Source organism: Drosophila pseudoobscura, chromosome 2 (assembly GCF_009870125.1).
Source record: "Drosophila pseudoobscura strain MV-25-SWS-2005 chromosome 2, UCI_Dpse_MV25, whole genome shotgun sequence".
NCBI classification, from domain to species: domain Eukaryota; kingdom Metazoa; phylum Arthropoda; class Insecta; order Diptera; family Drosophilidae; genus Drosophila; species Drosophila pseudoobscura.
This window is the reverse complement of record NC_046679.1, coordinates 28,710,774-28,735,893: the sequence shown is the minus strand read 5'-3', so window position 1 is coordinate 28,735,893 and position 25,120 is coordinate 28,710,774. Positions and strand designations below refer to the sequence as shown.

Sequence of the window (25,120 nt, the reverse complement as noted above, 5' to 3'; positions counted from 1 at the left end):
ATACGTATTTGATCCTTGATCGAAACAAGGATATTTTTCCGATTTCAGGAAGCCCTGGCACGCCCAGATAGGCCCATGAATGGCGAAGATAGCTAAAGACTGGGGAAAATATCCTTGATCCTTAAAAGTGAAATTTTTGCAATCAAATCAAATCAAAAATAGCTGAGAAAACCGGATATATATGGCTGGGCCTGTTATTCCGATTACAGGAACAGAAACCACTATCAATTTGGTGGCACTCAAAACCGAGATTTTTGCGTGTTTTAAATATGGGATACCAGGCGAACAGAAATCAGCAGAACGTCGGTCGCTGAAAAATCGTTTATGAAAAATTTATTTTTCCCCCTCGATTCGTTGTAACCCCAAAAGTATGCACCATATTTTGTTTGCAATCGCTAAAGTTGCTTGCTGCTGATTTCTGTTCGCTTGGTATCCCAGACCTAAAATTTCCCGTTTTCGACGATTTGAGCGGTCGCAAGTTGTGTAGTCAACATCTTGACTATTTAAGGGACGAGCGGGGCGTGGCATTTCGAGATTTTCGCATCGTAAGATTTCCCAAAAATCTACCTCATTTTCGTAATCCAGATTTTGATGTCATTCTACAGTCTAGATTCGCAAAGTCCTGGGAAAGTATGTCCTAAGCTAATAGCACCACAATAATTAAATTATGCAGCGACCGATCTGGCTTTCCATGATTGGGGGAACATATGGCGTCCTTGTTCAGGATATATATTCATACAGGGTCCCCGATATTCTCGCGTCAGCCTGAAAGTATGCTATATTTTTTAAGTACCGCAGATGGCGGGGGCGCTAACGAGCTGAGTATGATGTAGAATTCATGTAGAAACATGAATAACGCCTTTTTAAACTGAAAGTTTTGAAAATGGACCCGCAAATAAATAGATATGTCTGTTGTGTATTTTATTGATTCATTTGTTTTATTCAATTTGACCTGCATGTATGTGTGGTGTTTACTTTGTTGTTATTATGCTGATTGTGTGGTTCTCTCACTGCAAATTCGTGAAAATGCTAAAGAAAATGTACATGAAACATGCTTGATGCTTGAATTATTCAATGTCATGGTATTTTCCCTTCTGGTAGCTATATAAAACGGCACAACTGTTGTGCGCCGTGCGTCATAATTAATTAATCAATATTTGAAATATATTTTACATTTGGTTTTCCAGGGTTATGTTGTGGTTTTTTGTTTTGATTTATGCAATTTGCTTTGTTGTATATGTATTTCGTTGGCTTTGTTTATTCAAATGTCGCATTCAATCAATCGAGTTTTGCTTGGTGTCGATCTCCAATTAATTATTGTCTGAAACAATTATGTCAGCTAACAACTCACTTTGCCATTCAATTGTTTGGCAAAACAATAGTTGTATAAAATTAGCAGTAGTTACGTGCGCCTCTCTACTCGTGTTAAAATTGATTTTTGTTTTATTTTGAATCCTTTTTGTAAGAGTATTCTGCGGTATTTACAGAGGTCTGGGGGTTGTCTAAGCAGTTAAATAAAATAAATGCGTCATTGGATCGAGAACATTTTTCCAAGCACTACGCGCTTAGACTACGTGTGGATTTGGCTTTGCAGAGACTTGGCATAACAATAAAACAAAAGAGCACTATGCTAAAACTAATTAATTAATCTAGTTTATGGCGTGTAGTCGATGCGCAGTGACAGTGTAAATGTAATTCGAGTTTGCCCTCCCACTGGCTCATAACTCGATTCATATTTATAAAATATATATATATAGGTATTATATCGTATTATGCATTATGCAAAAGTATTTACAATTCGTCCGATGGTATGTGTGTGCGACTTATCAGCAAGGAGTATGTACGGTTATAGGTCATAGATTTCTGAGTGTAGCCTTAGGTTTAAATTTATAATACGCGCACACGGAGATTTTTGCTTTACTATTTGTAGGGCTCTTAGATACATATATGCGTGTGTGTGTGTGTGTGTGTGTGTGTGTGTGTGTGTGTGTGCATGTTTTTTGTTTTAGATGAGACAAGCCGAAACGGCTTAACATTATCCTTAGACGCTAGTGTAAAGTCCTTCGGTTGTGTCTATGCTGCCTCCTCCTCACTCTGCTATATTGTATTCGTGGTTGAGTTGGTGTCTGACTAAATCTAGTGGCTAAACATTAATATTTGGTTTCGAGTTCAATGATCCGTGCTGAGCGCATCATCCACGTTGCTGTCCCAATTGAATTCCGTGACGCCCTGCTTGAAGTAGATGTTCCCGAGGTTGGCGTACCGCTGCTCGAAGTTGGTGTCCTTTGCCTTCAGATGTTCGAAACTGTAAAGAGAAACAACAACATAATTAATATTCACTCAGGTAGGGTACAGTTTTTACAATCCTTAATCTACGTTTTCCTGGGATCTACGCATTTCCCTACTTGTCTTTGTCGCAGGGTTTGGATTTACTTCCTTCCACCGGGACCAACACCAACCCTCCCTCCTATCCCATCCATTGTTACATGCTTCCTACAAAAGCTGTTCAATTTACTTATGCGCAATAGAATGTTTTCTTATACACATACCTTATATGCACCCTGCCCTGCCCTGCCGTAAAAACCCCGTCAATTGTGGATGCAGCTGCCTCAAAGTACAGCTGTATGTACGGTATACAATAAATAAATCCAAGACTTGGGCAAGACTTACACACACTCTCGTACGTAGCGTTTGCCTTGCCCCTGGCGCATTGTGAGTGCAGAAAAATGTCAAAGGTCATAAGCAGCGCAGCATTGTTCCGGCCAAGACAAAAGGTTCTCTCTGGCAGGCACCAAAAGATTTTTTGAGGGAAGGCAAAAAAGAGGAAAAACCCCGTCAGTCAACAGGCCCAAGTCACAGTTAATGAAACACTTTTTTCCAGGCCCAAAAACCAACCCAAGCTTGCAAGGCTACCGATGGAGGGACGGGATGGATGGTTGGAGTGGTGCTGGTGCTGGTGGTGGTGGTGGTGCATGGGTATTTTCTCGGTTCCGTGCTCAAGACGTTAGGCCAACCCACCCCTGAGGATGGGGCGCAGGCGCAGCTGCACATTTCGTTGCGTCGTTTCCTCGTTCCGCCTGAGGAGGTGAGCGCGCCTGTCGGGGGTTCCCATCGAGTGAACAGGACTGGCACCGCGCGCACAAGTCTCACGTGTGCGCAATCAGCGTCGCAAGATGGTTATCCAACTGGTCGATCCGGGTGGTTCATCTTCAACCCCCCCCGCCCCATCCTTCAGACCTACTTCCGGCCTGGGAAAATGCCATCACGCAGCAAAATCAAAGAAGGAAAATAACTCGTTCTTGTGTTGTATGCAACGATGTTTATGTATTTTGAATCAGATCTTAGCTAACGTATAATTTATAATAGAAATAGTACTCGTATATAGGATATATAGAATATAGGGGTAGAGGTAGAGGGGTGAGGGTTGAGGATGGGGGGGATGGATAGCCTAGATGTTTCGTGCCTTGAGCACCTGCTTCTGGGGCGGACTGGGCACGTTCTCCTTGCCGGGGAACAGCACTGTCTTCTTGGGAGTGCCGGCCGCGGATCGGGGGGTGCGTGGTGTGCGTGGGGTGCGTGGGGTGCGCGGACTGTGCGGCGTGGCCACCTTGGGCGTGCGCTGTGGGCGTGGCGAGGACTTGCAGGAGAGCAGCTCGCTGATCTCGTTGCTGCTGTCCTGGCGCACACACTTCTCCGAGGAGTTGAGCAGCCACGAGGTGATCTTGTCGCACTCGGCCCGCAGCTCCGAGTCGATGAGCAGATCCTCGATCTTCTCCAGATCGGTGGTGTTCGGCTTGTTGGCCTTGCTGGGCGTTGTGAGCATCGACACGGATGCCGGCTGCTTCGACTTGAGGGCAATGTTCTCGAGCTTCAGCTGCTCGCACTCCTCGCGCACTTTCACGAGCATCTGCTCCTTGTTGTCGAGCTCCAGTTGGGCGAACTGCAGGACGGTGGCGAACTCGTCCAGGGCCTTCTTCATGTCCGCCATGTAGGCCTCGCGGGTCTCGTCCTTGCGCTGCAGCTCGTAGTAGTGGGCCATCTGAGCGTCGCCGTCGATACGCTCCTGGAACGAGTTAGCAATCTTATTGAATTTGGCCAGGGTCTCCGCCTCGCCGGCAAGCAGCTCATGGAGCATCGACTCCTTCAACGATACCTCGCTCTGCAGCGTCTGCGACGAGGACCGCAGGGCATTCAGCGCCTCCTGGGATTCGGTCAGCTGCTGGCGCAGCTGCTCCGCATCGGCCTGCAGGCCCAGGTAGCTCTGCTCGAGGGCTCCCTTGGCCAGCTGCACGGACTCCAGCTCCGCCTTGAACTGCTCCACATCGGCATCGGACTTCTTGAGCCGCTCCATCAGGATGTTCACCGTGGACCGGGTGTTGGTCAGCGTCAGCTGGTAGTTGTACTTCTCGGTGATGGTCTTGGCCATGTCCTGCTTCAGCTGGACCAGCTGCTGCTGCAGTGCGTCGCTCAGCTGGATGTAGTAGTCGATGCCGTTGCGCAGCTGCTCCTCGCACTTCTGCAGCTTCTCGTCGCGCTGCCGCAGCATGTCGTTGGTGGTCTCCAGCAGGACCATCACGTCCTGCTTCTCCAGCTCGATCTTGATCAGCTCGTTCTCGGCCAGCTTCTGGCGCTTGTCCAGCTCCGCCCGCCAGTAGCTCTTCTCCCGCTCGACGGCGCTCTCCATGTCGTTCTCCACCTGCTGCTGCACCTTGGCCACCGCCTGCTGTTGCTCCGTCTGGCGGGCCTGCTCGCGGCACAGCTGCCGAATGGTGTCGCAGTGGGCATCGATCTCGCAGTTCTTGTCCAGCAGCTCGTCCTGCAGGGAGCGGATCAGGGTGCACTTGTTGGCCAGATCGTTCTTCAGAGTGTTGCGCTCCACACGGAGGCACTCCTGCTCGGAGTGGCTGCTCTTGGCCTCCTGGGCATAGGCCAGGGCATCCAGCTCGATCTGCTCCTTCAGCTGTGTCACGTCAGCCAGCAGCGAGGCATTGTTCTTCTGCAGATTCTCGATCAACTCGATGTTCTGGGCCGTCTTCTGCTGCTCCTCGCTGCACCGCTCCTTGGCCAGGGCCACATCCGCCTGCAGGGCACTCAGCTGGACATTCAGCAGGTTCTGCTCGACCATCTGATCCTCGCTGGTCTGCTGCAGCTGCTCGTTGGCCAGCCGCAGGGCCTCGCTCTCGGCGATCAGCGTGTCCACATGGCGCTCGTGCTCCTCCCGCTGCTGGTGCAGGGCCAGCTCCATGGCGGCCAGGCGTTCCACCAGCTGGGTGTGCTCCAGGCTCAGCTGCTCGTTGCGCTCCTTGTGCGAGTGGTTCTCGCTGGACAGGGCCTCGATCAGCTGCTCCGTCTTGGCCACCGCCTGCTCGTGCTCCTCCCTCAGCTTCACCTCCGCCTCCTTCAGCTGCTCCACATGACGGCGCAGCACATCCAGCTGGCTCAACTGGCTCTCGATCAGCTCGTTCTTGTGACGGATCTCCTGCTGTAGCGCCTCCTTGCCCTTCAGACGATTGGCGGACTTGGCCTCCTTCACGGGCGTCGTGGTGGCCGAGTGCAAGGGCGTGGAGGCCGCCGTTGAGGCTCCGCTGGCGGGTGCCTCCGTGTGGCTGGGCGCCGGACGGAAGCGCAGACGCTGCGGCAACGATGGGGTCCTGAACAGACGCAGACCCTTGGACTTTTTGTCCTCCTTGGGAATGGCAAACTCCTTGGCCTCCTTCGAGCTGGAGGCAAAGCGCACGGCATCCTTGAAGAACTTTTCGATCTGCTCCTTGCGCTCTGGCTGCACGGGTGCCGGATTGGCCGCCACAGTGGCGGCCGCGGCGGCTGCAGCAGCTGTCGTGGGCGTGGCACTGCCCGTGGAACCGGCAGAGCTGTTGGAGGCAGCTGGCGAGGCGCACAGGGCCACATCCACATCATTGAAACGCTTCAACTTGGCCTTGGAGAAGGACATTCTGGCTGCTGTCTTTTGCTTAACTTTGTTATGGCTTTGCACGAATCTCTTTTGTTTTTTTTGGTTTGTTTTTGTTTAACGTCTCATAAATAACTTTCGTTTAACTTTTAGCAATAACAAAAACTCAATAATCAAACATAAACACAACTTTAACTTTTAATTTCTGTTTAACAAATCTGTCCGTTTCAATTTTGAGTGTTTTCTGTTTCCTGTTCTCTGTAATTCGTGGTCTGTTCTCTACACTACAATAATATCCCGCTTTCCCGTTGCTACCCGTTACTCTCTCTCTCAATGTCTGTACCTACGCGTTCCGCTGTCAAAACCTAACTGAATTCCCTGTCGTTGCGCCGGCGCAGAGGCAGACCCCGCGGAGCGAGCCGAGGCAGGGCCGACGGCGAGGAGGGGGAGAAATGCACAGAGGCATTGCTACCGAAGAACAACCCCCGACAATCGGAACGGGCAAAGGGTCGTCGTCGTCGTCGTGTCGCGTCGTGGCGCGTCGTGGAAGTGATCCTTCTTTGTTGTTGTTCCTGCAGTGCATTTGTCGTTGTCTCTCACCTCTGTGGCTTTGGTATACCCTATGCTAGGTGGGGTATCTCCGTGTTTCTTGGGAAGTTTGGTGGCTGGAGAAATGAGCAGTGCGTGTATGATAAATCTGTCAGCAGAATTACGGTACTGCCCTTTTTATGATAGTAAAGGTATGATAACTGATTCTAATGCATAGATGCATAGTTTTCATACACATCGAATATTTAATTTAGTTTATGTTAACCCGGACGGCCCTCAGCGGGTCCACGCATAGGCCATATGGCCCTTAGTTATCCGGATTTAATTCAATATATATTTAATGGTAGATAGCCGGCTATTCTGTGTAGATCTTTATACAGAGAACAAATTGTCAGGTGATATTGTTATAGAATATCACAAAATCATACATTTTCTAGGAGTAAGGATTTCCAGACCAAATGATTTATATTAAAGATAAATAATTCTGTATTTATTCCAACAGTAAGTATACCTTTTCCAGGAGCCAGGATTTCTCGACAAAATTATTTATATTACAGATAAATAATTCTGTATTTATTCCAACACTTTAGTCTTTCTTCTTTGAGAGTTAAAAAAATAATTAAAATTATTAAACATCCCCTGAAGAATTCCCTTCAAGAACAGTGATCGTTTTAGATCAACTCTCTATATAATAAATTAGTTTTGGGTTTACTCCTACGGGAGTTTGTCCCTAGTATTATGTCTATTATTTTTAGATATATTACACCCTAAATACAAAATCGCACAGTTCCCTGTTCCCCTTGATATCACAGCGCACTTTCAAGAGTATTCCATAGTCGTTGTGGCTCCTGCCAAAGATTTATTACGCTCTGCTTGTTTTGGTGGTGGTTCGTGCCACAATTCCTTATCCTTAGACGCCGCGCCGCAGTCCTTATCTATGTGTTTGTCAAGACGTCGGCATCGCATTTGTGAACTATAGAATATGGTAGTTTTTTTTTTACTTTTAGCGCGCGCAAATGTTGCAATTGTAGTCCAAAGACAAGGAGGGTTCACAGGGGGTACGGGTGGGGGTAAATATATATATAAGGCAGAGGAAGGGGCAGCAGATACGAGAGTTCAGGGGTTCCGCTTTCCCTTACTCCTGCAGGAGTGTATATAGGAAATGTGTGCGCCGCCGCTGTCTGGCAAGAAGAGGCACTCGCACTCGCACTCGCACTCGCTTTCCCATCTGTCTGATCCTGCAGGATATATACTGGAGTAGCGAGGATTGGTCTATGGCTTGATGGCCGTTAGCTCCAACGCCAGAACTACATACAGCTGGCAGCCAGCATAAATTTGTTCATTTGATACGAAATCCGATGCCCGCATAATTGGAAGGAAAATGCGTGAATGTGACGAGGGAAATGGGCGGGTCGTGCGCCCATGCGCATTGAATGGAATTGAATTGCGTGGAAAATTCATCAGACAGAGAGCCAGAGAGCTTCAGAGGCAAATTGATTTGCCTTGATCACGCGAGGGAGTTAGCTAATCGAGCATCGATCCCATCTATGACATCCTGCTGATCCTGCGGCAAGCAAGCGGCGTGTCCCCGTCCCTTTTTCCCTCAACTGCCAACTGCTCTGCTGGTTGTTACTTTAATGCCCAACAATGGAATATTCCAGCAACAGAAAGGTGATAATTCTAGGGTTCCAAATCAAGGAAGCATAGAATTCTGGGTGGGACACACACACACACACACAGCTGTGCAGGAGACAGACGAGAGGAAGTCAGGATCCATCCCTAAGGGGATTTTGATAGACTTTGCTTAAACTTGGAATAAAACAGAATTAAAGTTCTGGAACTTCTTCCTGAAACCTAAAACACTTTTACAATAATACGGTCTTTGAACAAAAGACCCAGAAGTAATATAAATGATGTTCTGGCCTAATGATGATTTTCCCTTTATTGAAGAAGGTGTTGCTACCTTCTGCAAGATCATTTTCCCAGGCCTGCTCGTGCATAACCGATGTTCATGGCAATGCCGCTAAAAAGTAATGCGATCTAATGATGGCACCACCATGGGATCCATTCAATTTCCCTAACCTTTGGCTGAACCGATGTCAACACAAAGGCAAAGAACCATAGGGCCTGGGCCCCGTCCATGTCAAAGGGTTCTCCTGGCACCCTCTTGGGATACAAAAGGAGTCTGAGTCATCGACCTACGGCCCAGACGTTCCGACATCCCGATGCGCAGAAAGAACCGGACTGATGTTCTGATGTTCAGGTTTCATGACCAGAAAAACGTGTTGTAACTACGACTGCAGACTACAGACTACAGACTACAGATGGAGAAGGACATAGGATATACTAGCGGCACATAAGCCAATTATCTTGTGAAAGATCCCCTCTGATTTATGGCACTCACCGTTGAAACAGCAAATTCTTGGCAAAGACATACAGCTCTATGTCCAGGCCGTTGAGCTTCTCGATGCGACGCTTCTGGTCCGCTCGCAGATTGGATACGGCTGTCGCCGAAATGGTAGTGTTGTGCTGCTCAAAGGGTATGGCAAAGCGCAGGTTAAAGGTCTCCTCAAATATATATTGGGACATCTGGAAAGGGAGAGTACATTCAACGTTAAACTTCGGCTCAGAGATCTGCGGGGGATGGGGCAACCTTTTGATATTCAGTCAGTCCAAAATAGGCCATGGCAGCCAAATTGCGCTTGGCGCTGGCCAGCATCACCCGATCCCGTTCGTGGGCTGGCATCGAGGACTTGTTGTAGCAGCCGACCAGGGCGAGATCCGCGAGCATGCGGGTCTGCCGATTGGCCGCCAGATTCGACTCGCAGCCGGCAAACTGATCAAGATCGACGTCCAGCCAGTCCTTGCCCTTGTAGCAGGCTGGCAGCTCAGCGGCGGAGGCCTGTCGCCCCAGGCACCAGTGGCGCGATCCCTTCCAGGTGGCGCCGCGCCGCACATGGCGGTACTCGGACATGTAGCGGGAGATGGGCTCACGAAGCAGCGATATGTAAAAGTACCGACGCTTGGCCGTCTCGCCCTCGTTCTTGTCCAGCTCCACGTCCACGCAGCTCGTCAGCTCGGTCCAGTCGGCATGGAGGCCGCACTTCCAGCCCGTGGAGTAGCGCGAGAAGAGCCAGTTCTCGTTCCGATGCGGCCGGAAGCAATAGCAGCGTTTTCTCTGTCGCTGACACTCGCAGGGTCGCTACGGGACACGGGAAAATAGGGTTAATGGAAGAGGGCCACAGATTAGAGGCTCTCAGACTCACTTTTAGGTCCAAATCCCTGACCAAATGGCGGCCAAAGGAGGTGCCGCCCGTTTTCTGGATGTGCAGAAAGACCATCACATCGTGGCCATCCATATCGAACTGGAAATCATCGTTGAGCACATCCTCGTAGCTCAGTCCGGCATTGGCGATGATGTTCTGCGGTGCGGAGGCAGATGCCCTCGAGGCCATGGCCGTAATGCCGCCCAGCGCTCCCAAATTGTTGCTGTTGGCATTGTTGTTGTTGTTGGTAATGCTATTGGCCTGATGGAGTGGGAGCTCATTATAGGCAAGGATATCCGAGGACTGGAGTATCACGGCGCGTTTGGATAGGGCGCATACCTGCGGTTACAAAGAGAGAGAGCAAAGAGCAAACATTAAAGTGGATGCCAGGCAATGGTTGGTCGACTATGGATATGCCCTGTACTTTCAATGGAATACATGCTGCAATCCATCAGATATACCCTTCCTGTAGATATGTATATATGTGATCTGAAGGGCATTGCATCGTAATGATCCCCTGAGTGGTGTGAATGTAATTGAATTTTTCATTTTCGCTGTCACCGTTGGGCCTTAAATTGAATTTATTGGCTGCAAATTTACATCACAAAAAAGGGCCAAGCCAAGCCTCTCCCCCTTTTTGCGGGAGAGTATTTACGTTCAGCATTAATTAAATGCACATCGGGATTAAATGCATATTTTTGCACACGACACAGGTGGGCGGCAGCGCCAACTACTGGAAAACTCCTCCATTTATCGCCATTTTCCCCCACCATCTCATCTCATCTCTCGCCAGGTTGCTTCTGGTTTTTTTTTACACCGTGTCTCACTCTATTTACCCGTCGGAATGTGCACTTTTATTTATGGCACGCACGTACTCAACGCTTATTAATATCGAGAACCAGCTTTTATCCCCCTTTCACTGCACTCACAACAATTAAGTTGAAGAATTTCAATATTAACTGGCCATAAATATGCCTGGGCAGAGCAGAGCAGAGCAGGTAATGGAGATTTCTGTTGGGGGGGGGGGGGGGGTAGTTCCTTGCATAAGAAAGTTGATTAATCTTGTAGCATACTTTTCGGCTGGCAGCTCAATTAAAGGGCAGGCATCTGTTCGGCTGGCCACTCAATTTAAAAGCAGGGAAATTGGTTTGTGGTAAACTGAAAAACCATCCGCATATTGTCTAGAGGGAAATCCAACTGGATAGTTATATTCCCACTTGTCTGACTAGAATATATGGTTTATCTGCTTGAGGTCCAATTAGTGATTGGGACTTATCCTAAAAACCTTTAGTCCCCCAGATTTCTGCTGGGTTAAGCAGCTCATTCACAATTGATCCCTTGATTATAGCCAGTGGTGCAGCAGTAGAGTAAAATCTCACATTGTTTGTTATTTGCGTTGCCCACTTTGTCATCCGCATACATACATATGTACATATGTATGTATATACTTATGTATATTGATATTCTCGCCGACGGCAGCCGCCCATGCAGCCGCTCTCTCTTGTCTTCATCTCGCGTCTTTCTTTTATTCCTTCGCACTCGCTCCCGCTCTCGCTCACGCACCACTCTCGCTCTCGCTCTACTCTCGCCCCCGCTTTCGCTCTCGGTCTCTGGATCTGTCGCGCTCTTGTCGAAGCCTCGCACGGGCAATGCCTGCCCTTGATTTCAGTCTTGATCTAGCAATCACTTCTTGCACCCCGTCTACCGCCTTCGAATAGACCTTCAATCCAAAACAGTCTTGAATCGATTTTGTGCTCTATCGCTAATGACTCTATCGCTTTCAAGTCCTCACATCTTTCGCAATCGTTCGATATGCTATAAACCATCGCAATAACCCATATAAGGACAAGAAATTCAACCGTGAGACCACTTCAGAGCAGTGTTTGATGATGTTTAAGCGCAATCAGGAGGAGTTTCTGCGTAGTTTTGTGACCAGAAACTAAGGAACAGTCGAAATAGTGGACTTTCCCCGGCGAACGTGCTCCGAAGAAGGCAAAGACTGTCTTGTCGGTCGGACAAGGTGTGATCTACATCGACTACTTGGAGACGGGCAAAACGATCACACGATGGCTCTACTGTACCGAACTATTGGACCGATTCGACGCTGAGTTGCAGAAAAAAACGTCTCATTTGGCGAAGAAAAAAGGGCCACTTCTTTTTTCCACTTTGACACCCTTTGGCACCGGTGCCACATCCACTATATACTCCAGATTGACTAATTTTTATTTCTAATATTTTAAAATATTTATTTGTATTTATTTTTACTGAAAAATGCCACTCGCCGGACAGAAATTTGAGTCGAATGAGGAGGTCGTCGCCGCCGCGGAGGCCTACTTTGCAGACCTCGGGAAAACGTATTTTTCAGATGGCTCCTACGACTCCGATTCGGCTGAAATTTCACCAGTAGCCGTCCAAAAGAATGAACTAAATGATAGTAAATCTATTTGGCGATACTGGCACCAAGTACTTATCAGACCACCCTCGTATGTTGAACCCAACAACCCACGTCTTTTCAATAAAGTGATTGAAACATACGCTGCTGAAGAAGTTGAGTTAAGGGATGGGTTATGAAAGGATAGGTTATTGGGAAAACATTTGAGGATAGTTCTGTCATCTTTTGTTAACATTTCCAAACCGCTAGAAAATCCTCCAACATCTGCCCTGCCTGTCTTATAAGTTTCTGGCATTACCAGCAGCTGTGTTTATTTTGTGATGGGACGGCGGCCCCCGCAGAAATATTCAAAAATTGCCAATACACAAAACTTGTGCTGCTGCCACGCATAACTTTCTAATTAGAATAAGTTTCCCCGGGCCAGGCCAGGCCAGGCCAGGGTCAGGGGCCATGGGGCACAGCAACATTTTCCTGTGGATGGTGTTATCATTATTTATGAATTTTCCTGACAACCGAGCGTCAATGAAAAGATAAAACAAGACCTCAGCTGTCCGCAAGTCAGCAAGGCGGCTCTCTCGGATACATATAGTTTCTGTTCTCTGAGCAATCAAACTAGACAAAAAGTTTCTCGATTAAAATGAGCAACTTTTTGTGAGAATTTTCTCTTATCTGACAATTTCCGCTGCTTAGCCGAAGACCAAATGAGCAAAACACGCAACGAGAGGAGCAGGAAGGAGCAGGAGAACCGAAACAGAACAGAACAGGACAGAACAGAAAACTCAGGCAGAAACTCAGCTCATTAAACAATTGGCAGGCGGGCGGAATGGTTGTTGGCCATAAGAAATTAAGGACACCAGGGGGGTTGCCATGAAAACCCCCACCACACCCCAACCCTCCCCACTCTTATCTTGAAGTCTTTTCGGACCGACAACTTGTGCGTGTGCCCGTCCCTGTGTGTGGGGTGTGCAGAAATGCGTGTAAGCTTGTTTCCATAAAAGTTTGCCATTTAAATGGCCAGAAAAAATGTTACACTGAGTTTTTGAGATTTTTGCCAACTTGAAAATAAATTAGATCTAAAACAAGGCTTTAAAATTACATTAAAGACATTACACCGGAAATTAAAGCAAAGGAAGTCCTTGGCCTGGCTTATTCTTCATCCTTTTCTCTCAGTGTAAGGCCCCAAAGAGCTGCACCAGACCGAAGGGAGTGCAAAAGTTTTGAATTTATTGTGTCCAGGCGGCCAGAGAGAAGCCACAACAGCGAACCAATTCGATTATCAGCAGACAAAAAAAAAGTGTAAGAAAAATCTCGCTGGCACAGCCGTATCCTGTCCCGTCCTGTCCCGAAGCTCTTTACCTTAATCCCCTTAGTGGCACCCGGGGGCAAGTTCGATTTTTTTGTTTCTGATATATATTATTGTCAAGTTGTTTAGTGTTCTGTTCGTAAGTCAGTTAGGTGGCACTTTAAGTGCTCTAAATGGGGCTTTAAAAAGTACAGTACTTTTCCACAAAAGAGACAAACGGAGGGAGGGACAGAGGGAGAGCGACAATAAATTAAAACATAATAAATTTATATGGTGCACGTAAACACACGCATTAAATACAATTTGGTGTGTGGCAAAAAAAAAAAGAACAAAAAATTATGAGACGAAAATCCACCCACTAATGGGTAATTTAATTTTATTTTCGTTGCTTCAGCGGCGGCACTGCAACTAAAATGAAGCTCCCAAATGGCGAGCAGATGGCAACAATAAAAAAATATATATAACAACAATTTGTAAGAGTGTATGTGTAAGAGAGCACTTTGCCGGCAATTTAATTGCTTTTCATGCCGCCGCTGCCGCTGGTCAGCGTGTGGCCATTGTGCTGTAATAATATAATAATAATAATCATTATTTTGTGCTAAATTCGTTAGATATTTATGCGCACATGGGCGCAGGGGAAAGCCTCCGGCGCGCCGGAAGTATTAAAATTTGATTTTGCTAAAGCGGAAATGCAAAAATGTGCTGCATACTTTTTGGGGCGGGCGGGGACAGACGGGTATCGCATTTGATGGAAATTCATAAAATATGCAAATAATTGATGAAGCTGCACAAATATTCACTGAATTAAACATAACATAAAGGGGGTTCCAGTGGGAGAAGTGAATATAAATTTTAATGGGAAATTAACTAATTTAGTGGAATAAACGGATGTGTATGTGAATTTCATTGACTGTTGGATTAAGCTTAAAACAATTGTCTGCTCTGGGGAGAGAGGGTGTTCTTTGGGGTAGAATAGAGCTCCATTTAGTCACCCTGCAAACTGTTTATGCCCATCCCTAAATCTGACAATCCATAAAAAAAAGGAACCACAAAAAACTCATTTAAGTGAAACGTAAACAAAACCTGCCAATAAAAAAAAACCTGAAAGCAGGGAGCCGTAATTTCCATTCATAAAACCAAAGTGCAGGCAAACAAAATGACAAATGTTACGGGAATAAACCGAAAGTAAAACACCCGCAAGTAACAGCGACTAAATTAATATTTATGTGGTCTGTGTGCACAGATTTGAGATTGTATGCTTTATGAACTCCATCCACAGAAGCACGAAGAAGGTTCTCTCCCAAGATTGGGGTCGGGACGTCGTAAATTTCGAGTACAGCGAAAATCAACAATAAAACTTTCGTTTGCCAAAAAAAGAATTCCCAAGATACAATTTCGTGTGGCGTCATAAAATGGAAGAGCCCAGAGATTTTGAAAGCAGTACCCCAATTCCGTTTATTGCTTATTTAGGACATACAAATTTTCAATTAATTCCGAAGCCTAGTAGCACATCATGTGGCCCATGCCATCGTCAATGCAAACTACAGGGAAGACCACATAAAATGATACAATTAAAGTTCCATATAGGCGCTGCACTTACGGGTTTTCTCCTTTAGCTCTGCATAATCGATTTCCTCCGCCCAGAGGCTGGCGATCAACGAGCTCCAAATAGAAATCGAAATCAAGAGAATCGAAAAGAGTGAAAACTGAAAGACGGCTGACATGGTGAACGCTTCGCTGGCAACTGGTTATACCATATCGAAATGCCAAGCAAATTACAAATAAAACTACAATTTCACAGTTTTCTATATTCAGGAAACTGGCGGAGGGGTCGGCCCCGTCCCCAGCTGCCGACACGAAGTTTACGCTTCAGAGCCACGAGTCGCCTTGCCCTGATGGGGTCTTGTGAGATCCACTTAAAGTTCTTGCATTCGTAGATGGACACACAGCGATCTGTGTGATCGTGCCGCACATATCCAGACTTGCAGCCGCATCCCAGCTGGCAGATAACGTCCTTGGAGCAGTCCGTATCATAGTTGGGCACTGTGCAGCTGGGCTGCTGGCAGGGCAGGCAGGAGATCTCCTCGTTCTCCCCGCAGGCTGCCGCACGAGTCCTGGATATGAACTGGATCTGAGGGGCAGCATAGGCGGCACATCCCAGCAGAAGGAGCAGCAACAGTGGCTGCCACAGCCTTAAAGTTATTTGCAGACCCGGCATGGGGGAGTGTGTGAATGTGTCTGCCAGGCAAAACTTTCGCCCAAGACTTGAAAGTTTTCAGGCAAATCGAATCGTTTCGCTGCGTCTGGGGCAATTAGTCAAGGATCTGTGTAGATATATGTATATCGTATATGTAACAGCTAAGAGCCGAGTGCTCAAAGTTTAATGCCAATATTTACTCTGTATTGCGTATTTGTGCCAACTTTCAGTACTAGAAAGTTATGGGCATTCGACGAGGAACCAATTAAACCCACTGAAATTTTAATCATTTAATCCGGCAGTGGACAATACTTTCATCTATAGATTATATTTCCTACTAATTTAATATATTTTAAGCTGGCTGATCCGGCAAACCATTTGCCTCCAAACGATGGCATTTGGAAGCATGATTTGCATGTGCGAAAGGACTTCAGGACTTCAGGTTTCTATCTGGATCCTGGATCTTTTAAGTTGTGGCTCTTTTCCCGAAGTGCAACACAAACCAATTGACTCATGTTTGAATTTGAGCATCTATAGCACCAATCAGCACTTTCGGATGAGCGGAATTTTTAGTATTTGGCTCAAATAAAGCTTACTTGATTATGTTTATATTTTATATGGGATATTTCTTATATAAAAATACTCAAATACCGTTTACAATGGTGGATAATGGTAGGAAGACGAAAAATACCTAATAGATCTCCGTAGGGTAGGGGAGACAGACCTTTCACAAGTCTCTTTTAAAACTATATTTTAGCCTTTTAGTGTGATTTACCAGTAAATTCAAAAATAAAGCTGTATATACCTAAAGAACTCTATCACTAAACCCATTCCACACTCTCTGAAATATTTATAGCTCTTATGGTATTCCACCATTAAAACCGAGACTTTCAGCTATCAAAAATCTCAAAAATTATTACAGCATGCACTTTTTTATGATAGTTGTAGAACTACTTCATAAATGTGCCTTTATCTGTGGAAAAACTTTAGCAAAACCATAAAACCCCTACTTGACTGTCGACCACAATATTTTCATCTCTCATCATTCATCAAAATCATAAAACTGTATTTGTTATTACAATATTTACTGTGGCAGAGAAGTCATTGTGGAGTTGGCTTTTTGCAAATATTGCCATCTATTTAAGGCACCGAAAAAGTACAGTCAAGAGGCAACATTCAGCTGCATTTAATGGTTTTGCAGAATGCTGTCATTGCGGGCAGTTATAAATGTTAAGGGGCATCCGCTTTTGATGATGGCACAGGACCTGTCCTGCCTGTGGCCGGCCATTCTAATGGTCAACTGGTCGGCGAAAAAACACACAAATACAAAGACAGCCAGACAGGATACTCACACAGACAGATACCGATACAGAGTGGGAGTGGGGAAAAAAGAGCCTGGCTATTCAGAATTCCATTCTGTACACAAACAAAGAGGCTTCAAGCCTTTGCCGCTAGAGTCCGGAAATATACAAAATTACCCAACACTGGCTAGCACACACACACATACCCACACACATACTCGTACTCGTACAGGTGATAAATGAGGCTGGCGTTCTGCATTTGATTATCGTTTTAAACAAATATGTAGCTGAAAATTCCAGGGTAAATGCCAGTAAAATTTCCCAATGAAAATGCATAACTTATGATATTTTTGGGATGCCAGAGTTTCCGTGTGTCCATGGCAGGCGGTATAGATATTTCATTGGCTGCTAACCTGAAGGATTTTCCACTCGAAAGAAGCTCCACTGAATCGTGGAATCATTTCAATTACTGGCCTCTATCTCATAGTTCTCCCTGCCTCTCATAAATAGGCTGTCAACTCCACTGCCAACTCCGTTTCACAGGCAATTCGCTTAAAAGCAAAAGAAAAAGGCGCTCTCGTTCATCTTTTTTTTGAAGAGCAAAAACCATTGAAAATTTGCATAAACAAACCATTTTTTGTGTCCCCCCTTTGGAGGTCTTTGGAGGGTCTTTGCCTAGTTGAACGATTGAGAGGCGGCTAATATTTTTCTGCCCTTTTTTTCTGTGTGTGGAGGCACAATAAATAGGGGCAGACGTAACAGCAGGACACAGATTGTCCTGATGGGGCCACATGGAGTGAAAGAGCATATTTAGTTTGGCCTTTGTTGGGGGCAGGGCGGGGAGGGGTCCCTCTAAAAGAAGGCAGCCTGAAGACGAATGAAATGAAATATGGGCCAGGCCAGGGCTACGGCTTTGGGATTGGCCATCAACTGAAACGAGATCCCAATTGAGAGGACCTCTTCTTTCGCTTTCGAGCTCTTAATCGCTTTGGGACTCACACGTCCTCCCCCCTCTTCACTGATTGAAGATGGATTTCTCTCTCTCCTTATCTCTTTTATGATGGCCTGCCACCAGTAATTTCCGCATCCCATTGATATTTTCCGCATTTCCTTGGGGATTGGACACTGATGAAATGTGTGGCTGGGCGTTGAAATGTTTTGTCATTTCATTTATCAAATTGTCAGCTGGCGGCGTGGGGTCTTGGGGGTTTTTGAACTGTTGCCATTTTGGCGACCTGTCACGCCTAACTATTTGTGATTTCAAGCCTTAAATCATTCGACAGTTGCTTATGTTTTTCAATGGATTTTCCATTAAAGAGCCAGAGAGTCCTTCCCCCCCCCCCCCCCCAAAGGACCCACAAGAGCTATGGTCTTGTCATATATTATTTGCTGTTCTTTCGCTGTCTATTTGTATACACTTTCGCAGGGTATTGAGAGTTTTTATGGATGTTTGAAAGGCAGAAAGTGATTGAAAATTAGTTCCTTAATTTAAGAGATATTTAAGGGAACCCCCTGCAGAGTACAAGAATTAAATAGTTGTTTTTTCTATAGAAATTCCTACAAAAAATCAATCATTTGTAGACAAAATTTGATTGAAATCTCCTGCCTCAAGCCTTTCAAAGTGTATCTAAAGTTTTGCTTTCTTTCCTTCTTGTTTTGGGTCCCACGTTTTTTGTCGAGAACCCGAAACGTTGAAAGCTAATCTATTTTAAGTGGCTGTAAAGCATTCAACGGAGCTCGGGATGAGGTCTGTCGTGGCTCTCCTTTAATGAAATGTAGCATAATATTTTCATTTTGGCCAGAACTCTCGAGTGTCTGAGTGTGTGTGTGTGTGTGTGTGTGTGTGTGTTTGTGGGTGATAAGCGTGTAAATCCCTAAAAATAGCCAAAGACAAGGCACAAATCCCACATGCATAGACGAAAAAGGAGCTCCTCCAATGCTGGCTCTGGCTCTGGCTCCACCATAAATTCGAGTAAAATATATTTTGACATTTTGCACGCAAAGCGTGTGGCAAAAACTAACTAAGCGTGGTCTTTGCGATACATACAGATACAGATATATATATGTATATATGTATATATGTGTATACAAAGGTCATTCCAATGATGATGAGGAAGGACATCAGGACTGTGACTGGCGGACTAGGATTTCACATGAAGTGTTAACATGCGATAACAGCGCCAGCAAATAAAACACAATGAAGCGCAACTGATGAGGATGCGGTGAATGGTCCTGGTCTTGGCTGGGAGGATGGGAATATGGTCCTGGTCCTGGTCTGGGAGGATGGGTGAATGGTCCTGGTCTTGGCTGGGAGGATGCGGGGGAATGCTCCCCCCCTAATGCGAAAGGAAATACCCAAAAATCCAAACCACAAACACAAAATGAGTCTTGGACTCCATCTTTTTGGGTAACGAGTTTTGTGATTTCGGAGGTAAATGAACTGAAACGAATGATAAAACAAAATAAATCCAATGCCTCATATTTTTGTGACTTTTTGTTGGTATTTTTTCATAGGCAATACGTGCCACAATTATTGGGGAGAATATAGCAAAGTATTTAAAACAGGAAAACTATTTGAAGAGAGGCATTTGAATGCTTAAATCCTTTCCTCCTGCTTTTGGCTTTAAAGATTTCCCCCCCCCCAATGAAAATGCTTGACTCTTGCTCTGCGGCAACAATTTTTAATTACTATTTTTTTTTCTCTCTCTTTGCATAAAAATGGCGACTTTATTTTGTAACAAAAAAGTGATGGAAAAAAAAAATTCTTGCGCTTTTTCAAGCTCTAACCAGTAAACATTTTTTCACGCTCATAAACTCTTGGGAAAATTGTTTGGGTTTCCTCTTAGTGTGAGTGTGGGGGGTGAGGGGGTGGGGGGGTGGTGGTGTGACATAATGGGGAAATGGGAAAACCAAGAGAGGGCCCTGGTCATGGCTGGCTGGCGGGAGAGTCCAGGAGTGGGTGCTCTGGTCGCACTGTCACAGTCATAAAAATGTGCAAAGTATTTTGTATGGACACACAGACACACACACACACGCACACCCACGCTGTGAAAGCTAATAATAAGCGAGGGCCTGCCTGGAAATGGTTTTAATGCATAGGGCAGGCGGGAAAAAAGGAAGCTCATGGAAACAATTTTCTTGTTAAGTGGACTTTTGGACTTTACATTTTTACTTGCTGTTCTGCTGTTCTGCTAGTGGGTGGTGGGTGGCTGTTCCTGCTAATGTTGTAGTTGGGGGGGATGGCAGGGGGGTGTCGGGGCAACAGTTTCATATTTCCTTTTATTGTACTCAAGTTGGCGCGTAAATTTAAATGAAACGCCATTTTTTTCCAGCACCAGCTAAAAGTTTTCCATCTGAGGTCAGGGTTCGGTGGATTCACATACATGAGACTCTAGACCGGAAGTCTGTGAATCATAGGTAAAGTTAATGCCAGTAAAAGACCACAAGTCACTTCAGCTGACAGGGGATAAGGGTAGCCCTGTCTGCCTGCCTGTCTGTCAGTGGATTTTCCAGCTTAAATTGGTTTACTTTAACGCAAATCTTAGGCTTAAAGCTTGGGTTATGAGATACTTTTTAGGCGGCCCTTTTTTTGCTTGTTTAGTATTACCAAAAAATGCCTCTATTTTCCCAAAGAAAACAAATATTACTGGTTTTTTTTTTATAGCATTCCCAAGAATTATCGCTGAACCACAAACAACACGACTTTTTTAGCGGTTACGACCGCAAAATTGTGTTTATAATTGTTTTCCCTTTTGCGGCAGTTAATGTTGCAAAAAACCCGCTGTTTAAAATGTTATTACTCATACGCCGCGTAATCCACAATTTAATACGAATATTCCAAGGTTTTCTTTGTCATCTTTTTGCCACAATTCAATTTTCGTTTGACACTTGTTTTGGCAGCACCGACCATGAAAAATGGTCAAATGTTTTTCTATAAAGGCCCTTAACGTTGCCTTAACGTTTTCTTTTCTCTTTTATGTTTGTTTGTGTTGTGAAAAATGCTGATTGAAATGTCACAACATTTTCGCTTTTATGCCTTTTGTGTGTTTTCTTTATTTCCTTTTTTATTTTTTTTTGTGTGTGATTTTGGCTTTCGGGCATTGTCCGGTCCGGCCAGGGCCTTGTTCTTGGTAAATGTTTCGCACTTTAATCGGAAAGGAAAACCCCAAAAAGGAAAAGAATGCCGGTGCTAATCTGCTAAGCGTTCTGTGCCCTCGGACGGGCCAGCGCTTAACGTATTACCCATACGCCCAGTGCGACAGAGTGTTGCCAGGAGGGCAACTATCATAACTGACCGCTTGAATGTAACTTAATTGGGATTTTGTTGGTAATTGAAACTGAAAACAGAACCGCACACATTGTCTGGCGGCTCCGGCTGGCCAGCAGCTGCACACAGAGTCTCCAATTATAATTTAATTAAATTTGAAGCACTTTATATGCAACTATTTGTAACCCGGCATCGTCTGGCATCTCAAAACTCTGGCATTTCTGTGGAGTTCCGTGCCAGACACGTTTCCTGGTTTTTGCATACATATGATACGGCTCTGGCTCTGGCTCCGGCTCCGGCTGCGGCTCTTCTTTCTCTCGGTGTATGTGTGTGGCGCTGCCTCAAAATGTGAAACAATATGCCAGGCCAACAATGAAGCGACTCGTGCAGCAACTCGTCCAACGAGGCGTATGAGTGTTGACTGCCGTACAAGATAGCAGGATTTCGAGCAGAGAGCCAGTGTGCTGTACGCTTGGATTATTATGATATTCCGCACAAAGTCCCAGCAACAAATCTGGACAAATGACAACAAGAATGGGCCTTTCGAGTGGCTGCATAGCTAAATATTGTACTAACAAAATGCAAGAAAATGCGCCTAAGTGGGGGCCAAAGATTGGAGTACCTTTTGTTCAAAGCAGCAAAAGTACAGATACCCCTTGTCACCTGTGTGCCCTCTTGGGCCCCAAATAGACAAACATTTTGGATACCCACACATCACATATTTGTAAACATTCCGTTGAAAAATCCAAACAAAACGTGTGCCATGCCTGCAATTGTCTTATTGTTGTCGTGGATTCTTGTTGATTTTCCCTCGATTGTTTGCCCATTCATATGCTGCACACAGATACACACTAGCCCATGGTTTGTTGTCTTTGCCTGGCCCTTGTTTGAGTTTGCTACCAAATTTTTGTTGCCTCTTGTTTATTTATTTACCCAATTCGAAGCAGGCAGAACCCTTTATGTGGCTGCCGCTGCTGTTGTTTCCACTCTTCATAATGTGTTTATTTGTAGTGTTTGTACAGCCAACATAGAGCTGTAAGAATATTGGAAGACTTGTTTTGAGTTCTATTTGGGCAAAATTGATGGAAAGTAGGGTATTTCAGAGCCTCTGCCGGCTCTAAAAGCTGTGAAATATGGTCTAAATGTCCACAGAAATATTTATTCCAGCTCTTCAGCTCGAATTTGCGCTTTAAACACTTGTTTGAGGCACTAAGAGAGCTGTATATAAAGCATACGCAGCGGTGGCCGTGTAAGAATTACCCTGGAAAATTGATGGAATTACAATTGAAACCTCTGCCGGCTCTAAAAGCTGTGAAATATAATCTAAATATTAACATTAATATATATTTTAGCTCTTCAACTCGAATTTCCGCCTTAAACACATACTTGAGGCACTAAGAGAGCTGTATATAAAGCATACGCAGCGTTGGCCAGGTAAGAATTACCCTGGCACACCTCTCTCAATGCCTGTTGCTTCCTTCACTGGGCCTGTCCCAACCCCCACCCGCATGTCATGCAACTTTCAGGTTTTTTGCTGCTGCTTGTTTTGTTGTTCTGTTCCGACTTCACACCTATTTATCGCACTCGGCACTCGGCACACGGCAGAGGGCGAGGCAACGGCCTCGTGTGGCTTATAAATAATACTGAAGTGGGAAAAAGCACGAACACTTGACATTCGCAATCAGTCAGCCCGCCACTAAAGACATGCTCTTGGTCACAATATTAATTGGAGTTCTCCTGGCGGCGCCAGTCCATCCGCAAACGTAATATACACACACACACAGAGACCCCATATACAATGATTACTAATTGATGGCCAATCTGTTTACAGGGATTCCGTTCAAAGAAAGCTGGGCTACAATCCCAACTATGATGTCTGGTACTTGATGCCACCGGCACAAGTCCAAAATCTCACACCGACTGTCATGAAAGAATATCAGAGAACCAAAGACGACGGCGGTGTTTGCATTAAAGATAATATTTGGATCTACTGCCGGACTGGCAAACCATTAAATTAAAAATATCCCAAAATCCCTACGAGTGCTTTTCGCCAGCTTTTGTAATGCAATGTCACAGGTGGAATTTCAATGGAAATAAATCTCATTTGTTTATGTGAAAAAAAAACATGTGGAGTGAAAAACGTGGAAAGAAATGTAATACAGGGCCTGGAGGCGTGGATTTCCATTTGTGATTGATTTTCAGTGGTAACAGAAGCCCTTAAATACTACTGCACTGCAGCTTTAGCCCTGAAGATATATGGTTTTTGGTTGCGGCATCAAAATGTGTTTACCTGAAAGAAACAAAAAGAGAGAGGAGAAAGTTAATTAGCATGATATATGGCCGACGCATACTCTTATCTGATGGAGATAGAAGATGTTTGCACAAAATCTTATCATTGGGAAATATCAAACAAAGATAAAAGATATGTATCCGTGGTGAAGTGTGCCACCGTGTGGCCTCGAGACATCGGTTTAGAACCCATTTGGGCCTGCAATGGTGTGAAATATATATTTCATTCAACTAATCAAAATGTTGTGGCAGTTGGCATTTCTTCTTTCAGCTGCAGTTTTCAAATGACATTCCTCTGTGCATATTTTCCCTCTGATTTGCCTGCCATTTCTATGCTTTCTGTGGCGGGCGTATTAAAGCATTCCGAAACGGGAAAATTAAAGTTGCAGTAGCCAGCAGATTGGAATTATTATTATGTTTGCTTTGGCCAATGCTTGGACACTGAGAGAAGCCCAAAGAAGAGGCCACAAAGCAGAGAGGGGGAAGGGGAGGCAGAAGGCAGGCATTTTATTGCACTGCCGTGGGCCACAGAGAGACTGAGAGATAGATGTTCTGGCAAACGGCATATATTTGCCTGCTGCTCTGCTCAGTGGCACAGTTTTTCCTTCTCGCAATGCTCAACGGCATGCATTTATTGTTTTTTCTTTTGCCTCTGTTTTTTTTTTGTATATTTTTGTTGGTGTTGCAGCACGCAAAGGAAATGAAATATGAAATAATTTATGAATCAAGACGCTTGCCAGAGAGACAGAGAGGGGGGAAGGAGGAGAAAAGCAATAGCATTGTGCAGTCAAATTTATGATAAATAACCATGCTAAATAAAATATGCATATAGCTATATAGGAGCCCGTATATATATATATGTATGTATATTTATGTGTACATCTTTCAGGAAGTCAGTGCTGACAGCGATTTTGATTGCTCTTCCGACACGACTCCCTTGCTCGCTGTCATTGTTATGTTTGCCCGACTGCGTAAAACTTTTCCTACTTTGAGCCACAGCAAATCTGCAACATGCGGCACAAATGAAGTGCGTGGAAAATGAGACCATTGTTGCTGCTGTTGTTGTTGTTCGGTGCTTTGTGCTGCATAGAAAGCCAGTCAGAAGCGTAGACAAGTTTCCGACAGTCCCCGAAAAGCAGTTGCAGAAAACAAAACTCTCAACTGAACTCTTCGGCCAAGGATTCCAAGATATTTCGAGGCAAGAACTGCTGCTTCTGCTCCTGTTTTGTTGTTTGCTTGCTGCATGCATCGCACAAGCGTCAGCTAATATTAAGCTTGGATTTCATGGCATGCCCGAAAGTATGCAACACTTTCTGACAGCCCAACAAGTATATGCAATGTGGCACAAGCGCACACAGATTTGAACTGCATATTAATGGAGTTTATTGCCTTGACTTGATAATGGACGTTAGGACTGTGGCATTTAAAGAGAGAACGGAATTTTAAAGGTATTTGGCAGGAAATTCAGTCTAAAAGCGGGGGCGAAAAACGTTGCATACTTTTGGACAGATCTACTTTTGCAGGAAATAGTCTGGTGTTCAAAATGTTGCATACTTTTGGGCATATCAGGCAAAAATTAATAATAAATATTCCATTTAAAGACCAAAACTTCCCCTAGACTGCCGCCCTAATTGGCATCAATTATTCG

General features: G+C 45.2%; 4 protein-coding genes across 5 annotated transcripts in view; 1 reads left to right on the top strand and 3 right to left on the bottom strand.

The window, feature by feature from the left end:
• Nucleotides 1-1,202: 1,202 nt before the first annotated feature.
• Hs6st (heparan sulfate 6-O-sulfotransferase) overlaps nucleotides 1,203-25,120 on the bottom strand; it is a 108,779-nt gene continuing 84,861 nt past the window's right edge. Inside the window, exons 3-6 of the mRNA XM_033385175.1 lie at nucleotides 9,724-10,062; nucleotides 9,111-9,659; nucleotides 8,862-9,046; nucleotides 1,203-2,305 (exon numbers count right to left, since the gene is read on the bottom strand). Of these exons, the coding sequence (XP_033241066.1) occupies nucleotides 2,170-2,305; nucleotides 8,862-9,046; nucleotides 9,111-9,659; nucleotides 9,724-10,062 (1,209 nt within the window). The 3' untranslated portion in view covers nucleotides 1,203-2,169. The remainder of the gene's footprint in view (nucleotides 2,306-8,861; nucleotides 9,047-9,110; nucleotides 9,660-9,723; nucleotides 10,063-25,120) is intronic.
• Nucleotides 3,297-22,655, bottom strand: mira (coiled-coil domain-containing protein miranda). 2 transcript variants are annotated; one of them, XM_001359841.4, is made up of 3 exons: nucleotides 22,639-22,655; nucleotides 4,154-6,237; nucleotides 3,297-4,063 (listed from the first exon to the last, which is right to left on the bottom strand). In XM_001359841.4, the coding sequence occupies exons 2-3, from the start codon at nucleotides 5,948-5,950 to the stop codon at nucleotides 3,449-3,451; spliced, it is 2,412 nt and encodes an 803-aa protein (XP_001359878.3). In that variant the 5' UTR covers nucleotides 5,951-6,237; nucleotides 22,639-22,655; the 3' UTR covers nucleotides 3,297-3,448. The 2 variants fall into 2 exon arrangements, with proteins under 2 accessions (XP_001359878.3, XP_003736901.2); XM_003736853.3 differs by having other exon boundaries at nucleotides 3,297-6,237.
• Nucleotides 15,207-15,861, bottom strand: LOC26532066 (uncharacterized). The gene has a single exon (XM_033385178.1). The coding sequence runs from the start codon at nucleotides 15,634-15,636 to the stop codon at nucleotides 15,214-15,216; it is 423 nt and encodes a 140-aa protein (XP_033241069.1). The 5' UTR covers nucleotides 15,637-15,861; the 3' UTR covers nucleotides 15,207-15,213.
• On the top strand, nucleotides 22,827-23,240 carry LOC26533672 (uncharacterized). The gene is made up of 2 exons (XM_015182785.2): nucleotides 22,827-22,946; nucleotides 23,015-23,240. Exons 1-2 carry the CDS (start codon nucleotides 22,888-22,890, stop codon nucleotides 23,199-23,201), a joined length of 246 nt encoding a protein of 81 aa, XP_015038271.2. The 5' UTR covers nucleotides 22,827-22,887; the 3' UTR covers nucleotides 23,202-23,240.